General features: G+C 39.2%; 2 protein-coding genes across 3 annotated transcripts in view; one reads left to right on the forward strand and one right to left on the reverse strand.

Annotated features, from left to right (window-relative positions):
- Positions 1 to 935: 935 nt before the first annotated feature.
- LOC124392407 (cilia- and flagella-associated protein 69-like) lies at positions 936 to 23,223 on the reverse strand. Its single transcript, XM_046859406.1, is given in 24 exon segments — positions 936 to 1,255; positions 1,434 to 1,538; positions 2,622 to 2,708; positions 2,805 to 3,002; positions 6,176 to 6,252; positions 7,090 to 7,227; positions 7,885 to 8,077; positions 8,804 to 8,885; positions 9,076 to 9,194; positions 9,291 to 9,406; positions 12,394 to 12,570; positions 14,977 to 15,136; positions 15,138 to 15,209; positions 15,298 to 15,419; positions 15,489 to 15,537; positions 15,612 to 15,735; positions 16,480 to 16,657; positions 16,750 to 16,902; positions 18,899 to 18,997; positions 19,615 to 19,691; positions 19,777 to 19,886; positions 21,597 to 21,662; positions 21,854 to 21,910; positions 22,860 to 23,223. Coding segments are annotated over 24 exon segments (2,880 nt in total). The 5' UTR covers positions 23,007 to 23,223; the 3' UTR covers positions 936 to 1,081.
- A 2,825-nt stretch (positions 23,224 to 26,048) lies between these two features.
- Positions 26,049 to 26,531, forward strand: part of LOC124392408 (lysine-specific histone demethylase 1B) — a 15,334-nt gene continuing 14,851 nt past the window's right edge. Inside the window, exons 1-2 of one of the 2 annotated variants that reach the window (XM_046859408.1) lie at positions 26,049 to 26,250; positions 26,437 to 26,531. The exon at positions 26,437 to 26,531 is cut by the window's right edge and continues 219 nt beyond it. Coding sequence is in view for 1 of the 2 variants with exons in the window: in XM_046859407.1 (XP_046715363.1) it covers positions 26,235 to 26,250; positions 26,527 to 26,531 (21 nt within the window). In the remaining variant the exon portion in view is untranslated. The remainder of the gene's footprint in view (positions 26,251 to 26,436) is intronic. The other variant, XM_046859407.1, reaches the window with a different exon arrangement.

Below are 26,531 nucleotides of genomic sequence, written 5' to 3' on the forward strand. Positions count from 1 at the left end.
TCGGCACCAGCACACTTCTTCTCCATTCCTCAGGCATCCTCTCACCTTCCAGAATCTTGTTGAACAATCTGGTTAAAAACTGCACTGCCATCTTACCCAAACATCTCCATGCTCCATCTTACTTCCTCCTTACTAATCCTATCCACTTCCTGCTTCATCATCTCCACACCATCCAACCTTCTCTCTCTCTTTCATTTTCCTCGTTCATTAGCTGTTCAAAACACTCTCCTCACTAGTCAACACATTTCCCTCTCCATCCTTTATTGCTCTAACTTGCAGCACATCCTTCCCAGCTCAGTCTCTCTGTCTGGCCAATCGGTACAAATCCTTTTCTACTTCATTAGTGTCCAACTTCTCCTACAGCTCCTCATATGCCTTTTCCTTGGCTTTCGCCACATCCCTCTTCACCTGCTGAGCAATCTCCTTGTACTGCTGCCTACTTTTCTTTTCACTCTTTCGATCCTAATTCTGTTCCCCCAAACCTCTTTCTCCTTATGCTCTCCTGCACTTCCTCATTCCACCACCATGTCACCATCTATCTGCTGTCTGTCTCTCTGAAAGTTCAGTGGTGCATCCTTAGTTATAGAAGGTGCATATAGAAGATCAGTATATTTAGTTTATTGAAATCTGATGTTTTATAAGCCAAAAAAGGATTTTTTAAAAATTATGTAATTCCTGCAGTAGTTCAGTGCTTAAATGTTATAAGGTCAAATCCCAATGTGACACAACTGGTCCTCTAAACAAAACCCACAAGCCAGATGCTGGCTCATGTCCAGTCTCATTTGTAGGCTGCATCTCAAATCCAGGAGATGTTTGAGGTGAGCGGACATGTACTATTATAACGGAAGTATACTGGAGTATAAAGGAATAAGGAAATCCTTGGGGTGTGTGTGTGTGTTTGTGTGTGTGCTCAGAAACATTACTGCCCAATACACTTTCATTTCCCTGATTGTTCCTTTAATCCGTCTCCCCTCTGCATCAGTTTATACCCTATAAAAATAGTGGTCAGTCTGACAATGATATATAACACGTGTGTGAGGAAAAATAAATGCCAGGCTTCTGTCTTGTGCTTGACGTCCATTCATTTGACGGTGACGGTGTTGGGAAGCTCCATGTCGGTTTTAGAAGAGGACACTTTTCGCAGTGCTCCGCCCTGAATAGGGACCCTTTCTAGGGCCAGATCCGTGTTTGCCAGGGGTCCCCCAGTCAGCTCAGCAGGGGTGCTGTCGATCGCCAAAGTACGCCCACAGAAAGTCTGTTACAGGAACACACACAAACACAACTTTGTGGGTTTCTGAGGAAAATAAAATTATTATTGCTGATTCTATTACAGATCACACACACACACACACACACACACACACACACACACACACACACACACACACACACACACACACACACACACACACACACACACACACAGATCTTACAGTAGTCTGCAGGCCGGAGATTTGAGTGGAGTGGAAAACAAAGCCCTCTGGTTTCTCTCTCAGACGTGATGACTCAATAGATCTTTCCTGCAGCAGCTTTGATTTCTATAAGACACCAAAAAGATACCAGCAAGATAAAAAAAACTCATGCCTGAGATTAGATTAGATTAGATTACAATCCTCTATCCACCAATCAGGGGAAATAAAAACAATAAGGTTTATATAAGGACAGACCTATAAACCAATGCCATATTGTCATAGTATCTCTCAAAAGCTGACATCATCAAATTAAATACTTTGTAGTGTGTTGCATAAGTATTGACCCCCGTGACCCCCTGCCCCAGACGTTCTCAGGCTATCGCCCTCTTTATACACCCCCCAACAACCTGTTTCCTTCATTCCATTTATAATGGATTCAATACGGTTTTGTGTAAAGTATGGGATGTTGTTTTTCGAAACAAACTTTGTCTTCCTCATATTTCGGCTGCTCCCGTTAGCCTTCTCCACAGCAGATCGTTTGTCTCCATACCACCCTGTCCTCTACACCAAGCCTTCTTTTAAACCAAACACCTGCATTTCTTTGATCACCACATCCATAAACCTCCTCCTCCTCCTAAACCTGTGCAAGAGCATAAATTACTAGAACCATGTCCTGTGGTCTGATGAGACGAAGATAAACTTGTTTGGCTCAGATGGTGTTGCGTATGTGTGGCGACACCCTGGTAAGGAGAACCAAAAAAATTGTGTCTTGCCTACAGTCAAGCATGGTGGGGGTTAACATCATGGTCTGGGGATGCATGAGTGCTGCTGGTACTGGGGAACAGAGGTTCATTGAGGGAAACATGGATTCCAACATGTACTGTGAGATTCTGAAGCAGAACATGAAGCCCTCACTTAAGAAAACCGGAAAACAAGCGGAAGGTGGAGAAGTGGCAGGTGTCTAACATCCAGCAGCTCTGTGATGTCATTATGGAGGAGTGGAAGAGGATCACAGCAACAACCAGTTTTGACATGTAAGATACTGTATATATGATAGTCATAATATATAGTCAATTGAAGGAGAGGGGGTGTGAATACTTATGCACACTGATCTTATAGGCGTATATTGTTTTGCGCTGCCATCATAGACGACATTGACTGCTGTTGTATAGAATAATGGTTTTACCATATGACCTGACTTGGACGCACCTTCAAGATGTTGAAGTTGGAAGTCTTAGCGACGTAATGCTCCCAGGCCTTGGTTGTAAGCTCCTGCTGCTTGTGGCTGAAACGGATCTGCATGATGAAAGTCGATAACAATGAGCAGTCTGGATCTGTGGATGGATATGTGAAAAAACAAACAAACAAAAAAAAAAAAAAAACAATCCTTACCGCTTCATAGGTACGCTTCTCCTTCTGGAGGTCCTCCTGCTCTATCTGGTTTATAATGCTCTGCTGCAGCTCGATCACGTGTTTGACTTTCTCTTCGCTCGACCAGGAGATGGTTTTGAGAGCATCTGCATCCGGAGAGAGAGGTCTCACACCTTCTAGCTCCAGCTCAGCCTTAACTTCATCCCACGTCTCGGCCGCCTTTACACAATACATTAATACATCAAAATATAGGCATTAAATACAGTAAAATATCAATCGTACTGGAACATGTAGTTCACACCAAAAGGATGCAGTTCGGTTTAAACGGTCTGGATTTAAAAAAAAAAAAACATTATGAGGTGAGTCAACTGTACAACTCCACCCATTAATTGAGGATGATGTAATTCAATGGTGAAGATGATGAACACCTAAACAGAAGGTTGTGAGTTCAAATCTCACCACCACTAAATCACCACTGTTGGGCCCTTTGAGCAAGGCCCTTAACCCTCTACTGCTCAGATGTATGAATGAGATAAATCCCTGGAAAATCTATACATTAGGCCACGCTCCCTGACTGAGCCTGAACCTGCGATTTTTTTTATTTTTTATAAAGAATTAACTATGTTTTAAAACTTTTTCTGGTTTAAAATGTAATTCTTTTTTTTTGTCATTTAAAGTAACTGAAAAGCATCAGCAAAAAATCCAACATTCTGGCTTCGCTCCAAGAAGTTCACATACTATACATCGCTAGGTACTTTTCAAAAAGCAACAAAAACGTGACAGGAAATGGGAGTCTAAAACATGATGCTTCTTATAATGGTTGTGCCGTGTCGAAAATACTTGCTTTAAACTCTCCACAATCATCCCAGTCCCCAAGAAACCCTCCATTACTGGACTGAATGACTACAGGCCTGTCGCTCTGACATCTGTCGTCATGAAGACCTTTGAAAAGCTGGTATTGGCCCATCTAAAGAAGGTGACAGAACAGCTGCTGGATCCCCTACAGTTTGCATACCGAGCAAACAGATCGGTGGATGACGCAGTCAACATGGGGCTAAACTACATTCTGCAACACCTTGACTGCCCAGGAACATATGCCCGGATTTTGTTTGTTGACTTTAGTTCGGCTTTCAATACAATAATTCCGGGAATCCTCCACTCCAAACTCCTAAACCTTACTATACCCCCTGCAATCTGTCAATGGATCACCAGCTTCCTGACAGGCAGAAAACAACAGGTGAGACTGGGAGGTGTTACCTCCGGTATTCGGACAGTCAGCACTGGTGCTCCTCAGGGGTGTGTCCTTTCCCCACTGCTATTCTCCCTTTATACGAATGACTGCATATCAAGTGACCCAACTGTCAAACTCCTGAAATTTGCAGATGACACCACGCTCATTGGACTAATCCAAGATGGTGACGAGTCTGCATATAAGCAGGAGGTGAAGCAGCTGGTGCTATGGTGCAGTCAGAACAACCTTGAGCTAAACACACTCAAAACTGTGGAGATGATAGTGGACTTTAGGAAACATCCTTCAACACTACTCCCCTCACAATATCCAACATCCTGTGTCACCTGTGGAGAACTTCAAGTTTCTGGGCACTACCATTTCCCAAGACCTGAAATGGGAATCAAACATAAACTCGATTCTGAAAAAGGCCCAGCAGAGGATGTACTTTCTAAGGCAATTAAGGAAGTACAGTCTGCCACAGGAGCTGTTGATACAGTTCTACACTGCAGTCATTGAATCTGTCCTGTGCTCATCAATCACCATCTGGTTTGGAGCAGCAACAAAACAGGACAGAAACAGACTGCAGAAAACTGTTAAAACAGCTGAAAGAATCATTGGTGCCCCCCTGCCCACTCTCCAGGACTTGTACCATACAAGAACCAGAAACCGGGCAGGAAAAATCATTAATGACCCTTCACACCCTGGACACAACATCTTTCAGCTCCTCCCTTCTGGCAGGCGCTACAGAACTTTGTTCACTAAAACTGCCAGACACAGGAACAGTTTCTTTCCCCAAGCAATCACCCTCACTAACAACTGACCATAATTATATTCCCTGCTCATATCTATGAGTACTGCACAGAACTGTCACTAATCACATTATCTGTATATGTTGCACACACTTTTGCCTCTGCTTCTATATACTGTACAAAGTTTTATAGTAAACTATCTCATCATACCTGGCACACAATACTGTCATTTGCACCACCATGCACTCCCACACTTTATGTACATTACTGGTCTGTATCCCTATTTATTACCCACACTGTCTATACTGTCTCATATTGTCTGTATTGTCTTGTATAGTCTGTTTTTGTCTTGTTGTGTCTGTTTTGTCATGTATAGGTTTTTATTTATGTCTGTACTTTCGAGAGTAACAAACAGCTGGAACCAAATTCCTTGTGTGTGTCAACACACTTGGCCAATAAACCTGATTCTGATTCTGATTCTGATGATTCTGATATCTCTTTCTGCAGGACCGACCCCAAAAACTAAAATAAAAATTTGATTATTTTTTAGGAACTCTCTTCTTTAAAAAAATGGCTGCCAATGAAATTCCCTTTGACGGATGTCTGACTGGAAATATTTCAGACTTTTAGACACTGATCTTTTTTGGTACTGAGATTTTAATCACTGAACTTTGTGTAATTAAACAAATAGAGAAAATGTAATAAAAAAATCGTTTAGATGTTAAAAATTGTTTCAAAACAAAAATAAATGTTTTCAGCTTTTTTGCTTTCAAGGCATTAAAGAAATGAAGGCGTCATATTCACATATTGTTTTTCAACTGTGAAGCAAAAAACAAACAAATGTTTTTTTTTGTTCTGTAAATAATAAAAAAACTACACTATATTGCCAAAAGTATTGGGTCACCTGGTCATAAATACGGTACGTGATTTTTAAGCATCGCATTCCACATTTAGTCCCAATTTGCTCTTATTATTCCCTCCACTCTTCTAGAAAGATGTTCCACCAGATTTTGGAGTGTGCTTATGGATATTTCTGTTCATCAGCCACAAGGGTGTTACTAAATGCAGGTACTGATGAAGGTGAGGAGACCTGGGGTGCAGTCAGCATTCAAATTCATCCCAAAGGTGTTCAGTAGGGATGAGATCAGAGCTCAGGCCACTCAAGATCTTCCTCTCCAAAGCATGTAAACCAGATCTTCAAGGAGCTCACTTTGTGCACAGGGGCATTGCCATGCAAATTTTATGCCACATCTAAAATACAATTAAGTGCAGGGTGGTGTCCCAATACTTTTGGCAATATAGTGTATGTCGTGTATTTCAAATTTTTCCAAAGATCCTCCTAATAAAGGTATAAATAAGAGTTTATTTGGAGTGTTTTTGTATTTCGAGTGTGATTGTGAGCTTTTTCTAACCTTGAGGTCCAGGTAACTGCTCACTATACACAAGGTGATGGAGTCCTCAGCAGTGAGACCTTGTAGATTCTCAAAGCCTGCAAACACAAAATTCCATTTGAGTTGATTTGATTTATAGAGCGCTTTTAACCGTGGACGTTTTCCCGAAGCAGAAATTTAATTATGAAATTAAATAATTATATACAATATCGATCATCCAATCCAATTGTCATTTAACGAGCGAGCCGATCGTGAGAGCGGCAAACTGCCTGAGATGGTATGAGGAAGTAACCTTGAGAGGAACCAAATTCATAAAGGAACCCATCCTTACACTGGGGACACCGAATGTCTTTTCATTATAGAGAGAATAAGAGAGAATAAAAAGGGAGCGAGACGACAGACTGGACCGGGGAACACTTAAAAAAAAACCTGAAAATCATGAAGATCGTGGCAGAATAAAGCCGGGTTTCATTTGTGAAAAAATCTTGCCTGCCTCCCATTTTTTCCCTCTTGAGTCAGCGAGCTCTGGACATTGAGGTCAAACGATGGACACTTGAATGCAAAACTGTCCAAATCCATTGTAGCAAACGGAAAATGGAGGCTCAGTGGTTAAGGTGCTTCGTTACTCATCGGCAGGTCGGGGGCTCAAGCCCTGGCATTGCCAAGCTTTCACGCCTGGGCCATTGAGAAAGCCCTTTACCCTCTGTGCTCCAGTGGCACGATATCATGGCTGACCCTGCGCTCTGACCCCAGCCTATGAGCAAGCTGGGATAAGTGAAGAAAGACATTACAATTGGAATCCATCTTCATGCTTTTTCATACTCTACAGTAACCTTATGAATCTTGAGGCTGTTCGTGTGGAACCATCGTTCGCATTTAGCATCTATTATCTGTCTTTCTCTCTCTTCTTCTCCCTCTTGATTCAACACACTAACCTAGTTTGCAGAAGATAGCGTAGATTTTGGCACGCAGGTTTTCAGTGACGTCCATGACAGCGGCGCTTAGACTCTTCACCGGGATGGATTTCAGCGGCTCCTGTTTCTGGTACTTCGTCTCGAGAGGCTTTTTCATGTCTAAAGATTCAAGAAGTGACAACGATTAATGGAGAGTGAGAGAATTGTGCAGTATAATGAGAAAATAAGGCTTCAGAATGTGTTTATTCAAAGTATAGACACAAAAAAACAAGTTCTCTGTGCTAATGTCATGTCTATAGGAAGTTCTGGCAAAAACTGAGCTCTGGATTGGATTAGACTGGATTTGCCTGGACTGGACTGAATTAGAATGGATTGGACTGGACTTTATTTGACTGGACTGGACTAGATTGGACAGGATTGGATTAGATGGGATTGGACCGGACTGATTTTGAGTGAATTGGACTGGGGTGGATTGGAGTTTCTGCTTCAGAAAACCAGAAATAAAGAGGGAGTGTATATATATATATATATATATATATATATATATATATATATATATATATATATATATATATGTGTGTGTGTGTGTGTGTGTGTGTGTGTGTGATATTTGAATTCTCTCCATCTGATCATAAAGTAAGAGCTCTTTATATATCCTAATTACCAGGATTTTTTTTTCTCATTTGCCCTCAGACTTGGGAGATTCAGCAAATGTGAAAAACATAACACATATTTTCTCTAGTAAATAAACATATTTGCACAAGAAAATTGCAAGTCTTATTACTAGAATTCATTAACAGCACAATGTGTATATACCTTCTATTTGTCCATACTGGTTTCTCTTGACCCCGAGCTCCATCTCTTCCTTTCTCCAGAGCCACAGCAGCAGGGCCGGAGCCGTGAGCTCTTTGTCACCTCTCCAGGCCTCGACGTGTAGCAGCGTTTTGGGGTTTTCGCACAGTTCCAGCAGCGTCGCCACGGCGACATTCAGCATGCTCCTGGGGCTCAACTGCAGTGATGGGAAGATCAGATTATTTTAGTGATTTGCTGAACGAAAACGAAGGAGTCATTTAATTCATTTTGTTCTATTGATCGGAAATAAAATAAAATACAATGTTACATTTTCAATAAGCAGATCCAAAAACACACCAACTCTGACTATAGTTCCAATCATTTATATAAGTACAGTGGTCCCCTGGAATTCATGGGGGTCACGTTCTAAGACGTGACTCCCAGCTATCTCCGAACGATCTCAGAAAATCTGCGAATTTTGGACCCCGAGTCCTGAACCGTGAGTTATCAGAAGTTGACTGTACTGTATATATAACTGCATAGCGTATATGGGGTTCATGTGACAAAAAAACCCAAACGACTCGCACCAATGGACTCATGATATGAACTACTCGATTCTGTTTGATCATATAGGAGTCATGTGATCAAAGAATGAATGACTCAGACTAGAAGACTCGATTGGTGAACTACTCAATTCTGTTTCCTCTACATAACCCTGAGAGATTTTGTGATGCTTTGCTCATGCGCGTCCAGTAGTAAAAGAACGAATCGCTCTTTGAGACGACTCGGACTTCTGAGTCACATTAAAGAGTCGTTTCAAACGAACGAATCGTTCATGAACGATCCGTCATTACTTGACTGACATGAACAAAAAGATGACAGCGTCAACGCTTCTGCTGTGGTCTGAAAATCTGGTCATATTTTTTGAGTGTGTTTGACTTACCTGGATGAAGTCAAGTAGGAGAAACGCTCCTTCCTTTTGTAAAAACAAATCCTCGGAGATGTAACACCCGACAATGCAGGACCTGCACGCACGATTTCACCGATCGTGAGAATCATGAAATACAAATACAGATTCGTCATACTGTACATTATACTACAAATATTACCATGTATCATGATTATCTCAGTAACAGCAAGACAACATGGTGGCTAAGTAGGATTTCTGCAATAAAAAGGTGTGTGTGTGTGTGTGTGTGTGTATATATAGCTCACCACACACATTCCATCGTGCAGAGAATGAGCCTGTTGTGTCCCAACCCACTGTACAACTGAGCTGGGTTCATCTTCAGATAATCAATCGTCACCTCTACACCCTCTGCTCCAAACAACTCCTGCTCACACACACACACACACACACACACACACCTCACGGTTACCTTCCTGGCTTTTAGTCAAACATGAGAGCGTTTAAATGACGAGTGTCTGACCTTCCTGTGCATGTCTCCTTCGCAGAGGCTGGACAGAGTAACCAGGATGTCAGACTGGATCTCCACAGACACATTGTCCTCTTCCTCCTTGCTCTCCTGGAATCGCCTTAGCAACCCTGAGCACCATAGAACCACACTAATTAACATGATCTATATATACACCCCCAGCATATACACTCTGCTATCTCTGCCAGCTAGTCAACTACAAATGAGGCTATACGGACAAAAGTTTTCTGACACCTGACCGTAAGATTAATGTGTTTTTTGAACATCCCGTTCGACACATACCTCGTAAACCACAACTCTTTCAAACGGCACAAGATCAAATATAGTCTGGATTTAATAGTTGTTTTTTATTACAAAATGACTGACGGGAGAAGAAACTGATTTGGTCGCATAAACACTTGCAGGGACATTTACAAAAAGGATATCATAAAGAACGTTCCCTGTAGAATTTGCCTCAATTCAAATCCCCGGAAAAACCGCAATGCACTGAAAAATGCACAGAAAACCATTTTATGAGGTTAATATCAATGCTTCTGCAAGAGTTGATGGTTGTGGGCGGTGCAGCTGCGGCTACAGTGAAAGGAGACTTGTTGAATTGTGTTCATTGGGTTTCTTGCTCTCACTGTAGGAGATTCCCGTCTGTGCTCTATGCAGCACTCTGTTATATGCATTTCTGTATTATATTGATATTTGCTATAGCCGTGGTGTCATAATGAAGGTTTTAAGAGGTGGATTGGTTGATTAAAGGCCTAGGGGTAAAAGGCACGACCTGACGCTGAAGACCACATAGGAGGTGGTATCAAAAAGTTTTGAGTAGTTTTGTAACATGCCAACAGATGGTAGCACAAGGCTGCATACACAGTCACAGGGAGCACCGAATTGCATAAGTGCCAAAAGACATCATCCTGTGTAGATCGTTAGCAACCGGTGATATTGTGAAACAACGTGATCTCACTTCCGCACAAACCCTACTCGCCAGATTTGGCTCCTGCGGACTTCCCTCTCTTTGACGATGAAGATCAGGCTCAAAGTTGCCGTTTTGTCTCCATTGTGGAGATACGGCTGATTGTGCTGGACATGCTTCATAAAAGCAGACTTCCGGGACATATTTAAAAAGTTGTATTGCTCTGCAAGGGGACTATTTTTGAAGGTGATGGTGTGTAAACGTAGATAAATAAAACTACTTTATTGTAAACAGAGCGAGTCTCAAAACCTTTCGATAGCACCTCGTATATAGCTGGAAAAGTCAGGTGTCCCAATACTTTTATCGATATCGCGTATAAACTATCAAAGCACAAAAATGTCTAATCTCATTCAGAATGACTCGTGACCTGATTTGAAACCTATCATCTAACACTTCATGCTAATACATTTCGCTAATCCACTACGATGATAATTTCCTCCGTTTTGGATCTACACGTCCAACAGATTTGTTTTTCCTGCATGTATTCATGTTCGTGTTTCACTGCAATCTCTACTGATTTCTTCTTAATGTATTCTAATATTTCATTTGACTCAAAGTTCGTATGCTAGCTTGTAAAAAAAAAAAGAATTCCTGCTTTATAGAATCCTGGTCGCTATTTGCTGCCTCCTGGTGTGTGATGAAATCTTGTGATGTACACAAATTGTGGAAGATTTGATAAGTAAATGCTGGTGCGGGGGGGTAAAATACTCATATGTGTGTGTGGGTTGCGGGAGAATAAAATCATTTGCAGGACTCCCGTAAAATAGTCTTAAAATTATAAAATTATAATAGTAATAATAAATGACTAAAAACAAATAAACTGTTATGTATCTACAAAAAGAACAATGGCAACTAAAATAAAATAAAATGATTTACAGGCACATGGTCGGAAGCGAACTCTCACATGGTTAGCTACTAGACTACTAGAGCAGTGATTCTGAAACTAGGGGCCGCACCCCCTGGGGGCCACCAGATGTCACTACGGGGGCATAGAAATTCTAGAATCTTGATTCAAAAATTATTTAAATAATATTTTACCTGTATGTCAGGATTGTCAACCTATGAAACTGAATAAAAAATAATAATAATACCGTAATTTCCAGACTATAAAGCGCACCCATATATAAGCTGCGCCTACTGAATTTGACAAAGATTTTTATTTTGAACATAAATAAGCTGCACCTGTCTATAAGTCTACACTGAAACTAATGAACTTTACACAGGCTTTAACGAAAGACAGTGTCTGTTACACGGTGTAACGGGTGAAATATGTTGTGGCTCCTTTAAGAGCAGAGCAGTATTTTGGGAACAGCCTGCCGCCGCATTTTTTCCGTATTACTGCATGTGTGCAAGACCGAGGAATATGTCCTTATTATTTTCTGAAGCTCATTTCTAAGTTTCTTTGACTAACCCGTAACGCTGTTGCCAAGAAAAATAAAAACGCACGAGTTTTGGAAACCTGTCTGTGCTTATATGATTTCTGTTGCAACTGGAGTTAGTGAGCTCTCCCTTCACCCAGACTCAACGCGCTACAACGACTTGTATCTAAACAGTAGCCTACCAAGAAAGTCATTGTTCAGTGTCTTCCTCCTTCCTTTCACAACTATTTCTCTCGGGAGTTTATCTTTTGTCATCGTCGTGCGTTTAAAAAAAAACGTTTTTTCTCCCGATGCAGTGCAGCTCAGAACACAGGTGAGGTGCGTTTTTTTCGTTTCCGTTCGGAAATTTCATTGGTCTAATGTTATGGGTCTCAGTTTTTTGGCTTGAAGTTTGTAAAACCGGGAAAAACCCAGGAAAAATTTAGAAATAAGCCGTTTCGTTGTTTAAGCCGCGGGGTTCAAAACGTGGAAAAAAAAAGTAGCGGCTTACAGTCCGAAAAATACGGTAATAATAATATACATTTTACGCAGCACACAACGCTGAAACATCACATAAACCTCTGTTGATATTCTAGTGTGCTGATACTACTTTTACATTTTACCTGCAGGCGTTTGTGTGCGGGACACAACTTCAATATTGCAGACAAAAGAGGGAGAAAATAACATTTTTGTGAGACTGGACCTTGCGTGGGAGCAGGACTGAAAAATCCGTCCCGTGCATGTCTTTACTTGGAAGATAAACCCGTATCCTCACCGGTGAGCTGGTTGATGGCTCCCTGGTCACAGACGTCCTGGTTGATGAGGTTGTTGTTAAGTAAGACCATGCAGCGCAGCAGACGCATGCAGTAGCGCATCTGAGACTTCCTCCCATTTTGACCTCCTCTGCCATGGAAACCCTGACCTTTGCCAAAGAAGCAGTCGGTTCCTGTTGCTGAGGAAGATGATCAAAGAGTTACACTGAGTTGACTGAAGGTACAGAATGTCAGTGTTTTAATAAAAAGCAAGTCCATTAAAATTGTTTTTGCAAGAATTATTTGTTCCTGTTTTTATAAAAAAAAAAAATTATTTTAACATGTCAACATTTTTGGAATCCCACACGCATGAGATACAACATCCTTTTATTTAAATGCAACAAACTTCGGTAATATAATGGTGTGATTTATTCGGACCAAACAAACATATAAATCTTCAGATGTTCTATTTGATTTTCATTGAAAAATCCTCGTTAGCACAAACACACACTTTACGTTTTTGCTGGAACACTTTGTCATGCATCTTGTCAAACTTGCCAAAGGTGTTCTTCACTAGTTCTTTCTGACCTTGTGATTAAGTTCATCCCAGAGCAGTTGAATAGGATTTAGTTGCAGAGACTGGGCAGGTCATTGAATGATAGACTACACTCGAGCTCCAGATGCTCTTTAAATAATGCTTACAGAGCTTGGACGTAGCTTTTGGATCATTGTCTTGTTGTATGGTGTATTACATGGTGTTGAAGTATAGAAAGGTTGCCATGTTGGTTCAGAATTCCTTTCATCATTTAACCTTTATGTATATAATGAGTTAGCATCTTCTCCAAAATATAGTGGACCCGGTCATAGCTGCATGTATTCCAGTCGAAACCTACTTTTATTGCCTAAGGTGGCAGTTTGATGAAAATGAATGGCGTTATAGTACCTAGTTTTTGTATAAACTATATAAACCTGTTGCATATAAACTAAAGAAACATGCTTTAAAAATCATAAAAACTAGGCGTTTCCAGCATTTTGACAGGCACCATACAATTATCGATTGTCGATTCAAACTTTTATTTTGGAAAAATAAATTATTCAAATTTATTTGCATTATTTATTATTCAAATTCATTCAAATAATTACAAATATTTTCTTTCTAAATATTGAATGATTTCAGCACCGTTTACTGCGATGCCATTTTAGTGCTACATAAAAAAAAACGAAATGATCTAAGATGACGAGATTACGAGTCGCAACACCGGAATAAAGTCGTAATATTTTGAGAATAAAGTCATAGCAATATGAGATTCAAGTTAAAGAAAAAAAAACACAGAAAAGTCGCCAGAAACATTTCGCTGTTTTGCAGCAAATGGATGTGGAGGATTTGGTTAAATTTGAGGTTCGGATCAAGCAATAAGGAAATTCTTTGTCTTTTGGCGTATCAGCGTGAAGTTATAATTAGTAAATGGACCCTGTGGAGGTTCTGTATGAAACTTCATTTATTCGGTAGAAACAAATCAGACAGGCATTGAGGAAATTCCTTTTTTGTACAGTCTGAAATGGCAAACCAGTGATCGAGGATATTTATGATTACATTTGAGCACAATTCGAATAGGATATGTTGTTTCTCAGGAGCTATGAGGATGATGATCGAAAGAAATCGACCCTGGATGAGTTAAAGACTGTCGCACAACAATTTTACAACTATATTCTCGTATCGCTAAAACGCTGTCGTACTTCACTTGATCCCATGTGTTACAGCGGAACCTCGATACTCGCGACCTTGACACTCACACGACTTTTCGACATTTACACTTCAGAATAGAGTTTATGTTCTAATTACATGAAAGGGTTTTGAAAACTATTTTATTATTGTATTCTTCATTTTAAGTAGTAAATAAAACATTTATGACAAGTAATTCACAATTTGTGTTGAGTTTATGGTACAGTACAAATCCCCTTGAAAAAGGAACCATCAAAAGGAGAGTCAAAACCACGCCATTTTTTATTTACTAGCGAGAGGTCATAGAACGTGACCCCCGCCTGTATCGAGGTTCAGCCCTTCAGTATGAACGAGTGCTCTAATCACTTAATATAATTTCATATCATTTCCACCACATTTATCAGATTTTTTTTGCACTTTCGTTCTACATAACATTATAAAAGACTTTCTAATCAATGCTTTTTGAGTTCTTAACAAATAAGTATATAATCAACCTAAAATAACCTTAGTGCAGTTTTTCCCAGTTGCTTAGGTTGGTTAAGATTCAGGTGAGAACCAATATAATGTATTTTGATCAGCATGACATAAACAACTGATAATGTAGGAAACACAATGCACACATTGACAACTGTAAACGAACAATCTAATAAATGTACTGAAGCGTTCGCAATTTGATGAGAAATTAAATTTCTGATCTGAGAAACGCTCTGAAGCAACTGAGGAAAAACTGTAATGTAATAGGATTAACTTTTTAAAGGATTAGGACTAGTGACAGGGTGTGTCGAGAACACAATTAAAACCCAGATCAGGTCGGACTATGAGAGACGTGACAATATTACCTTCTGCGGTTGTTTCCATTTCTCTGTGTGTGTGTGTGTGTTACCTTGTTGAGTGCACCAGTCCAGAAACACAAGCAGGCAGGTGTTCGCCTGACAGTCCATGTACTCTTCCTGCATGAGTGGCCCCAACGTAGCCAAAGCAGCCAAAGCATGTAGCTGCAGCTCCTCCTGCTGGGCAGACGTCCAACTGGGCCGGGCTTTCTCTGCGCCTGCTCTCGGTGAACCCGGGCCGCACAAGCAGCATCAAAGCCAGAATCATACAGCTCTCCTTAAACAGCTGATTACACACGTACACGAGTGCCATGTTTCAGTACAGCGTCTGATTTGCTTTTTGATTATACGACTCTGTGGTGTAGAATCCTCACCTGTATAGCTGCCAGATCTCTGGACAGAACAACAACCAAGTTGAGGAGCAGCTTTTTCATCTCAAAGTCCTCGTTACAGAAGGTCAGCTTGACGTTGTGGGTCAGCGGGTTATTGCTCCTCACTGCGCGAGAGAAACTCAAACTCAAACGTCTGGATATTTATAACAAATTCAAAAACTTTGAAAACTTACACTCGGGAATGGTAGCGTAATGGACAAGCTGCCGCGCGAACCCGCTCTCCTATCAAAAAACGACAAAGAGTCAGAGCAAATGGTTTTGTAATCAAGAGGAAATCCAAAACACATCATACTTACAATTAGTGGAGCACTGGGGTTTTCTGCAACCAGGGTCGTAATTACTAGAAGATCGTTGCGAAGCTGCCGGTCGTATTGTTTGGTGCCGTTCAGGAAATGTTGCACGAAAGTCTCTTTCAGGACCCTGGTGTTTCAAACACACACTCAGTTAAGATCAAAAGGGAATTGTTGCCGATTCGAAATCTACATTACAAGTTGTCCGAAATTTAGCTAGGATTCTGACTAAGACCAGGTCTGGTGAGCAAATTTCTCCAGTTCTGGAGTCAGGTTCCGGATTGATTTTAAATACTAATGCTGACCTATAAGGCCCTACATGGTACGGCACCTCGTTATTTGACGCAACTTTTAACAGTCTACAGTCCAAGGCGAGATCTCCGAGATTCCATCTCTGTGGAATTCTCTCCCCACTGACATCAGGCAGATTCTGTGATATTTATTCACTTGTTTATTATTATTATTGATGTTTATTTATTTTTTATATTTCTACTTATAAAAATAACATACTTTTTCTCTTATCTTTATAACAATTTTTTTTTCTTTTATGCTTGGAAAGTGCTTTGAGATGCTACTTTTGAAGGTGCTTTAAAAATAAAGATTATTATTAATTCCAGATTTATCCACTTATTAATATTGGAAATATTGAACATTTTATATGTGAAATTATGTGAAATTGCATATGAAAGTATGTGAAATTAATTTCAAACGCAGAAACTTATTCCCTATTCTGCCTCATCTAATATGTGAAAAATACTGGCTAGTCACATGGTGAACCTTTTTTTGAAAACACTTCACTGAACTGAAGCATGTTCCTCTTTGGCATATTTGTCGAACACACGCATTCGAGGAAACCTTAGGAAACGAAACTCACATGACACAGTCCATGTTGCTGAGCTGCTTGGTAACTTCCTCTTTGGAGCCGTTGTCCAAAAGGTTCCACAGGATCTCTGTGGAGCGAAAGAGCAATTGTCCGGATGGATCCGGCTCGTTCATGTGAAAGCAGATCTTCTGAGCTCCTTCTACTTTTAGGATCAGATTGCAGTTCACTGCTACAAAGAAGCAAAGAAAACAAAAACACCTCAAAATTCCACACAAATACTCTAAACTTTGCAGAGCAGATGAGGTTAAATACGGAACTCACCAGAAGACTTGGAGAGGATCTGTAGAGCCTGTAGGACCTGCAGTCTGACTGGCAGCTGCTTCTCCAGAAGAGCCAAAGACATGAGCAGAGTCTCAGCCAGACCGCTGCGTTCGACCAGCTCACGCCTGTACACCAGGCTCGTGGAACACACACCTGACTCGCACATATAGAGAAAGTCCACATTAATGTGTTTAATGTATTGTATTGACATCCAAAGTGGGTGTGGCTAAAACAGGAACGCTTTTATATGCATTAATAACATATATGTATGTGTGTGTAGAGTATCTCACAAAAGTCAGTACACCCCTCACATTTCAGCAACCATTTGGGTATCTTCTCAAGGGACAATAATATAGAGATTAAACTTGGATATATTTTAGAGTAGTCAATGTGCAGCTTGGAAAGAAGTACAGATTTACTGTCCTCTAAAAATAACTCAACATACAGCCATTATTGCCTAAATAGCTGGCAACAATATTATTTATATATATATATATATATATATATATATATATATATATATATATATATATATATATATATATATATATATCAGAGCGTGTTAAAAAAGCGTTAACGCAAATTCATTTTAACGGCACAAATATTATTAACGCGCGATTATTTTTATTAGTAAATATAAATAAAAAAATGTAAAAGAGGCAAAATTAAAACATTTGACACAGCACATATTTAAAAAGCTTGAAATGTGTACATTTAAATAAACAGATTCACATCAATACAAATATTCTCTGATTTTATTATCCTTATGAAAGTTACAAGATTTACAGTTGCTCCGGTATCACCTCGTTAACGGTCCGTGTGGAAACATATCAAAAGTTTTGTTTGGTGTCCTGATTATTTACGTCATTTAAAACATTATTCTTACTTTAAAACATTTACAAGAATATTTTGTCTTCATGCTCTATGTTGGGTTTTACTAATAATAAACATGCATTTGCATAAAAGCATCAATATTTGTTTGTGCATGCCCATGTTGATTACAGCATAAACAACTTAAAAAGTATTAATTTTAGGTATATTTAGAACCGAAAAACTAATGAAAGATTAAGTTGCAAATAATCACGAGTTAACTAGTGACAATCATTCGATTAATCACGATTAAATATTCCAATTGATTGACAGCCCTAATATACACACTATATTAGCAAAAAGTATTGGGTCACCTGATCTTTCCTGCTATATGTGGTTCTTTTCCAAACTGTTACCACAAAGCTGGAGGCATTCAATTGTACAGGATGTCTTTTAGATGCACTCTAAAATGTTGCATTCACTTGAACTTGGAAACCCAAAACCTGTTCCAGCATGGCAAAGTGCACAAAGTGAGCTCCTTGAAGATCTGCTTTACATGCTTTGGAGAGGAAGATCTTGCTGCTATAGAGCTCTAATCTTATCTCTACTGAACACCTTTGGGATGGATTGGAACGCTGACTGCACCCCAGGTCTCCACACCTACATCAGTACCTGCCTTTCATAACACCCTTGTGTCTGATGATGATCACAAATATCCATAAGCACACTGCAAAATCTGGTGGAACATCTTCCCAGAAGAGTGGAGGGAATTATAAGAGTAAATTGGGACTAAATGTGGAATGCGAAGCGCAAAATCACATACTGTATTTATGACCAGGTGACCCAATACTTTGGCAATATAGTGTTTATGTGTATCTACACTCCTCTCTCACTAAACTTTAACCACTAGTTCCACCCATTCTCAAGGCTCAAGGAAGCATATTTCAAGTCTAAAACCCTTCCTCTTCCACAGCTTTGTAAATGAGCCATTCTTGGTTAAAAATTTAACTTGCTTTATAACTAGTTTCTCTCCCTACAGCATCTGGGTTCTTATAAACCAGCAGAAGAATGTCTTCATTGATGTAGACTTCAAAGTATGTTATAAGTTGTCTAGACATGGGCGTGTGCTGAATTCAAATTCAAAATGTTTTTTTTGTGTGTGTGTGTGTGTGTGTGTGTGTGTGTGTGTGTGTGTGTGTGTGTGTAAATACACATGCATGAATTAAACAGAAAGAATGGATGGATATGTATGACAGATATAGACAGAAGTACAGTGACCCAGTGTTCTATAAATGTAATTGTGAAGGCAAAATCATGATTGTGTGTTGCAGAGACTCACCAGCTCCATAATGCTGCACTTTGTCGGGGATGTAAAGCGATATGATGGAAGCGCAGATTTGCTCTTGAACCGCATCACTTGGGATCCGCATTAGAAAACCTGTCCAAAATACAACCACAACCATTATCACCAGCAACAACACCGTCATCGTCAAAATCGGTTCAGACTCAAATTGAAATTCTGTTAGAAAACCTTATGATTATTACATTGTTCTGCTTTTCTTCTGCAGACCAACAATCCAGTGTCAATGAATATATTTTTTATACTTTATTTATATATTTTTCTCTATTTTTCATGCTCTGTATGAATGTGTATGTTACAGATAAAATTGCAGATTTCACCAGAACACCAGAAAACTATTGATGTTGTCTGAGACTATTTTTTTACACTGAGCACTGATACCGATATTATACTTACATTTTATACTTTAAAGTTTATACTGTTTGTACTTTATATATTTAATTTTATTTATTATATTCTATTTCTATTTAGATGTACATTCTTCAGTATCGGACAGTGGTAAAGAGCATTTCACTACATGTATGAATGTGTATGTGACAAATAAAAAATGGATTTGATTTGAAAACAATGGGGGGTGTGTAGCTGGATGCACTGTAACTGTTGATTGGTTGCATTGCACCACGTTATACAACATTATATATTATATAGGTAATATAATATATTATCTATCAGCAGTCCTGCACATGCCCACATACCCATCTGAGAGAGGGAGTCCATCACGACGTCGGCATACTTCATCTCATCCGACGCTTTTTCCTTTAAGAAGGGAATCCTTCAAAAGAAAGATGCATTATTATCCCTGTTCTCCCTGAGTGATTAGTATCCACGATAAGCACTGACTCATTAATGCTCCTGACCTGCATAAGTGGACCAGGTCTCGCAGCACGGAAACATACTCAGGATGCTCTTCTGATTTTTCAGCACAGATTTTTATAATCTGAAAGACGTCCGAGAGGTCTCTGAGGAGCTTCAGTGGTGCTGGTTAAAGAAAATATCGAGTATGCATGGATGATAGATTACACTAGAGCAGATATTTGCACATATACAGTGGTGTGAAAAAGTGTTTGGAAACTGGTTGGGCCACCCTTAGCAACAACAACTGCAATCAAGCGTTTGTGATAACTTGCAGTGAGTCTGTTACTGCGCTGTGGAGGAATTTTGCTCCACTCATCTATGCAGAATTGTTGTAATTCAGCCACATTGGAGGAGATTTCGAGCATGAAGCGCCTTTTTAAGGTCATGCCACAGCATCTCAATAGGATTCAGAACAGGACTTTGACTAGGCCACTTCAAAGTCTTCATTCAGAGGTGGACTTGCTGGTGTGTTTTGGATCATTGTCCTGCTGCAGAACCCAAGTTAGCTTCAGCTTGAGGTCACAAACAGATTCTCCTTCAGGATTTTTTGGTAAACAGCTGAATTCATGGTTCATTTATCACAGCAAGTCTTCCAGGTCCTGAAGCAGCAAAACAGCCCCAGACCATCACACTACCACCACCACCATATTTTACTGTTGGTATGATGTTCTTTTTTTGAAATGCAGTGTTACTTTTACACCAGACGTAATGAGACACACACCTTCCAAAAAGTTCAACATTTGTATCATCAGTCAACAGATAATTTTCACAAAAGTCTTAGGGATCGTCAAAATGTTTTCTGGCAAAACTGAGACGAGTCTTTATGTTCTTTTTGCTCAGCAGAGGTTTTCGTCTTGGAACTCTGCCATGCAGACCGTTTTTGCCAGGTCTCTTCTCATGGTGGAGTCATGAACACTGACCTTAACTGTGGCCAGTGAGGCCTGTAGTAGTTTGAATGTTGTTGTGGGGTCTTTTGTGATCTCTTGGACGAGTCGTCGCTGTGCTCTTGTGGTCATTTTGGTCGGCCGGCCACTCCTGGAAAGGTTCTCCACTGTTCCATGTTTTTGCCATGTGTGAATAATTTCTCTCACTGTGGTTCACTGGAGTCCCCAAGCTTTAGAAATGGCTTTATAACCTTTTCCAGACTGAGAGATCTCAATTACTTTCTTTTTCATTTGTTTCTGAATTTCTTTGGATCTCAGCATGATGTCTAGCTTTTGAGGATCTTTTGGTCGACTTCACTTTGTCAGGCAGGTCCTATTTAAGAGATTTCTTGATTGTGAACAGGTGTGGCAGTAATCATGGGGGTGTGGCGAGAGAAATTAAACTCAGGTGTGATAAACCACAGTTTTAACAGGGGGGGCAAACACTTTTTCACACGGGACCATGTAGTTTTGGATTTTGTTTTCCCTCAATAATAAAAACCTTCACTTAAAAACTGCATGTTGTGTTCACTCTTGTTATCTTTTACCAATATTTAAATGAGTTTGATGATCTGAAACATTAAAGTGAGACAAACATGCAAAAAAAAATAAGAAATCAGGAAACAAAACACTTTTTCACACCACTGTATATCTGATTCTCTTAGCGTGAATTTATCCTGAGATGTGAGAAAGAGCTGAGAAACACAATCTAATTAGACTCAGGGGATCAGTGATGAGGTGGTTCGAGTTCCCTCCAGGGAGCTACAAAGTGTTTGACAGACGACAGATAACGTCAGAGCGCATGAACGCTGAGAAAAGATTCCTGAGTCGCTTGGGATTTTCCTTCTTATTAAAAAGAAAAACGAAATAAATATGGTTTCGCAATTTAGAAAGGATACATAACCATTCTGGCATCTCTTCACCACCCGCTTCAAGGCCGAGATGTGCCGTTCTTTCAGGGAGCGCTGAAAAAAGAATCAGTGCAAATTGGTGCAAAATTTTTGGCACCCTACAAGAAAGTAAGCTAAACTGTGCGTGTGGATTTGGAGCAATTTTAAAAACATGTGGTGTCTCCAACATTGTCAGATTTAACATCAAGATGCTTTAAGAGACCACACAAGATATGCTCAGATGTGTGATTGGTTATTTTACTTACTGAAATGGGATCCTGAAGAAGGTTTATGACTCGGGGAAGGTCAGAATGCCTACTGGCCTGAAAAAAAATAAAAATAATTTTACAATTTTTTTCTACTAAACTGCATCACGAGATAAAAAAAATGTAAATAAAAAATAAAAGTTAAATGTTTTTATTCCTTATTATCAACATATTATTAGAGGAAGTGGACTGGAATTACTAATTAATGAAAAAACATATTTTATAATAATTATAGTAATATAGAAAAACCTATATCTAATTTATAAATATAGTATAATATACCTTTAATAAATAACTAAATAACTAAATAATAATAATTATAATAATTAAATAAATACATAAATATATATATATATATATATATATATATATATATATATATATATAGAGAGAGAGAGAGAGAGAGAGAGAGAGAGAGAGAGAGAAATACAAATATGAAATATGAAATAATTAAACCAAAATAATAAAAACAACAAATAAATAAATGTCAACACATTTAAAAAAAAAGATAGATAAATAAGATAGATAATTATACATCCACACATGTAACAATACAAATGATAATAATAATAATAATAATAATAATAATAATAATAATAACAGCGTTAAATAAATAAAATCAACAAATAAATTATTAAAAAATGATATTTTACAGTAAATTTGTTTGCAGTCAATTAATAAATTAATACATGTATAATAATTATATTACATAATATTAAATGTATAGAATAGATTGCACAGACTAATATTAAGTTTAGTGAAGATTGTTTTTTTATTTGAATTCATGTGTTTTATGATAAAAATGTATAATTATATATAATTCATTAATATAATTAATAATTAAATGAATGAAAGTTATATAGTCGGTATGTCAGTGAAGTGTATCGTGACACATCAGATCATGATGTAGCGGGTATGTGATCATATCGACAAGCCCTGCAGTGTGAGAGTGTGTGTGTGTGTGTGTGTGTGTGTGTGTGTGTGTGTGTGTGTGTGTTCTCCTCACCTCACTGAAACCCGGTCTGTTCTCTCCACACTCCTTCACTATCGGACTCGGTCTCTGAGCTCCGGCTCCTGCGGCTTTCTGAGAAGTTTTGATCCGCGCCCCGGTGGAACTCATCCCCAGACCCTCGCGATCATCACCGCGCCACATTCAAAGTCTATCAGTCTCTCTCTCCGGTTTGTAGTTTCTTCCTTCCCGATCCTTCCTTCCTTCCTGGTCGTTGCACGGTTTGAGGTCTCGTGCACTGTTGACAAGCAGCGCCCGGTAACCGACTACCTTACTGGCAGCACGCGCAACCATCTCCATAGCAACCACTCGACTCTACGGAGCGCGGGAGAGGACAAACCTCCGCGGTGGCGTTTCAAAGCGTTTAAACAAATCACTGTCAGCTCACCCACGTGCTCTCTCTCTCACACACACACACACACACACACACACACACACACACACACACACACACACTTATATTGCATAAATGATCAGAATTTTCATAATTGTTCCCCGAACGACAACCAAATTTATACTGATCAGACAGATTATGACCACCTGCCTGATATTGTGTTGGTCCTGATCCTTAAAAGTATTAGTTACAGTAGCATGCACTTCTTCAGCAGTTTGAGCTACAAAAGCTCGTCTGTTGGATCGGACCACACTGACCAGCCTTCACTCCCCACATGTATCAATGACCCACGACCCTGTCGCCGGTTCACCACTGCTCCTTCCTTGGAGCTGCAGTTTTGGAGATGCTCTGACCCAGTCGTCTAGACATCACAATTTGGCCCTCGTCAAACTCGCTCAAATCCTCTCACCCATTTTTCCTGCTTCCAACACGTCAACTTTGAGAACAAAATGTTCACTCGCTGCCTAATAAATCCCACCAATAAACAGGTGCCATGATGAAGAGATCATCAGTGTTCCTCACTTCACCTCTCATAATGTTATAAAGTTAATGTTATGCCTGATCTGTGTGTGTGTGTGTGTGTGTGTGTGTGTGTGTGTGTGTGTGTGTGTGTGTGTGTGTGTGTGTGTGTGCACGTGTGTGTGACAAAGTGACTTGTTATTCTGATGGTAATGAGATGTTCATTGACACAAATACTTACTTTTGAGAGATGAACTAAAGATTTTGAGAAAAGTACAGGCTTTTACTAATAGTTTTGAGAAATGCACTGTCTGGTTTGCAGATATTAAGGATGATTTGAGAAACGCTCCAAAGCAACTGAGAAAAACTGTAACTTTGCAAACCATATATATAATATTTGCATTTCTCAAAACAATTTGTACAAACAGCACAAAACAGTGGATTTCTTGCAGAAAGCTGAACTTTTCTTAAAATCCTGATTATGCAAATTGGTTTACCATTTTACATCCAATGACTGATGAATGAACTGATGCTGAGATGTTTTGGGGGTTCAAACTATTCAGGTGAAACCAGTATAACGTATTTTGATCATCATAAACATAAACTAATGATAATGTAGAAAACAGCAGACACTTGTACACAATCAAGTAAATGATGTACAAAAGCATACGCAATTTAATCAAAGCAACAAGAAATGTTCTTATGATGAGCATGAACGACTAAACGATGTTGAGGTTGAACAATTCGTTTTGAGAATTTTATTTCTGATCTAAAAAAACGCTCCAAAGTGACTGAGAAAAACTGTAATACTTTTACAATGCTTTAATATCTGCTCCAAACCATTTCACAATCTCAGCCCACAAACATCACTTCAGACACATCCTTCACTGTCATGATGAAAAATGAGTTCCAGAGCCTTCAGGCCTGTCAGCAGTTTACTTCTGCTGCTCGTTGTGTAAAGCTCTGACAGAGAGGATATCAAATATAGCTGCAGAGAGTAATGTTGCTAGGACTTTTTTCTAAAAACAAATTTCCAGCGAAGCCCAGCAGAGCAGACGAACCCACACGTCAGAGCATACTCATCAAGTCCAACTGTAAGAACTTGTGGTTTTATACACATTTTGGGAGTGCAGTTCCTCTGAAGGAGAACAAAACACTGGGGTTATAAGTTTAAAACAAAACATGCAAGAAAACAGAACTCTCTCTCTCTCTCTCTCTCTCTCTCTCTCTCTCTCTCTCTCTCTCTCTCTCTCTCTCTCTCTCTCTCAGATCACTTCATTATCATAGAAATAGTGAAAGGTTCACACAGATTTGGCATTCTCTCAGATCTCAGATTGGCTAAATAATGAGCAAATGGTCACAACACTGCCGAAGACGGAGACAAGGAGATACCCTCAGTTTCATACTACGGAGCATTAGGAGCTGGCAAACCTCCATCCAGCACTTTGTTTTTACATCATGTCATTTATGCCGTTACTTCATTTCTCTAGTAAAAAGATGTATAACGTGTATACGCATGTCTAGTTCACAATACACACGAATATAATCAAACTGTAGAAATGACATTCCTACATCTTCTATGAAGATAATCTTTAGATGTTTTGCCTCTGTGTCCACTCTGTGTGTGTGTGTGTGTGTGTGTGTGTGTGTGTGTGTGTGTGTGTGTGTGTGTAGTTTCCCCATGGGAACAGAAAAGGTTTGTAACATTACAACATAATATGTAGACATAACAACACCTGCATTCTCACACTTTACAGATGAGGTCAAGTGTGTGTGTGTGTGTGTGTGTGTGTGTGTGTGTGTGTGTGTGTGTGTGTGTGTGTGTGACTGGGGTGAAATATGGCTCACAGTTTCAAAAGAACCAATAGTATTTGACACTTCTGACTGCTTTTATTTTTCAGTTTGATTGAAAGAGGAGAATTTTTATTTACAAATATGTGAAATTAACTGTTTCCAATTTATTTATTCATTACAATAATTGTGCCAAGCATAAGAAGTTTTATATCCTGAAAAAATCGTTTTAACAATTTTATTTTATTATTTCAATTGTAGTAGACAAGTATGTTTGATATAATAACTAGAAACATTATTAAAAAAAATAAAAATTAAATAAATTATTATTATTATTATTTATATTATTAACAACAAAAACACTAATAATAACAACAACAACAACAACAACAAAAATAATAATAATAATAATAATAATAATAATAATAATAATAATAATAATAATAATTTCTATATAACGAAAAAAAAAATCACACCCACTGCATTTCCACCACTTTTCAGGACTTTTATTTTGACGCGTATTATTGTCTTGATATACCGGAAGTTGTAGTAACGTTGAACGGTTTGAGGTCGGTCTGTTCCTTTCTTCCCGGTTTTGACTGCAACATCTGGATCTGGGAAATAAAAGTCAAACCCCTGCACATCTGTACAGCTGTACACACTGATCTGACCTGTAGAAAGAAGGAAAGCGGCGTGGTGTGTGTACAGGGTCAGCACTGCTCGGTGTAATGCTGTCGGATACAGGTGTGTGTGTGTGTGTGTGTGTGTGTGTGTGTGTGTGTGAGAGACTAGTGTCTTACTTATATAATAATGAATAGGAATGCTGTTTAGTTCTGATCAGTGGACTGAAGGTTTGTATGTGTGTGTGTGTGTGTGTGTGTGTGTGTGTGTGTGTGTGTGTGTGTGTGTGTGTGTGGGTGGGTGGGACAGGACAGGACTGAGTTCACGTGATCACAGGAAAACATCTGGGCACCGCTGGTGTAAGATTGTACCCATGTGAACTTTCTCTCTCCTGGACAGATTAC

Source organism: Silurus meridionalis, chromosome 10, assembly GCF_014805685.1.
Source record: "Silurus meridionalis isolate SWU-2019-XX chromosome 10, ASM1480568v1, whole genome shotgun sequence".
NCBI lineage: Eukaryota > Metazoa > Chordata > Actinopteri > Siluriformes > Siluridae > Silurus > Silurus meridionalis.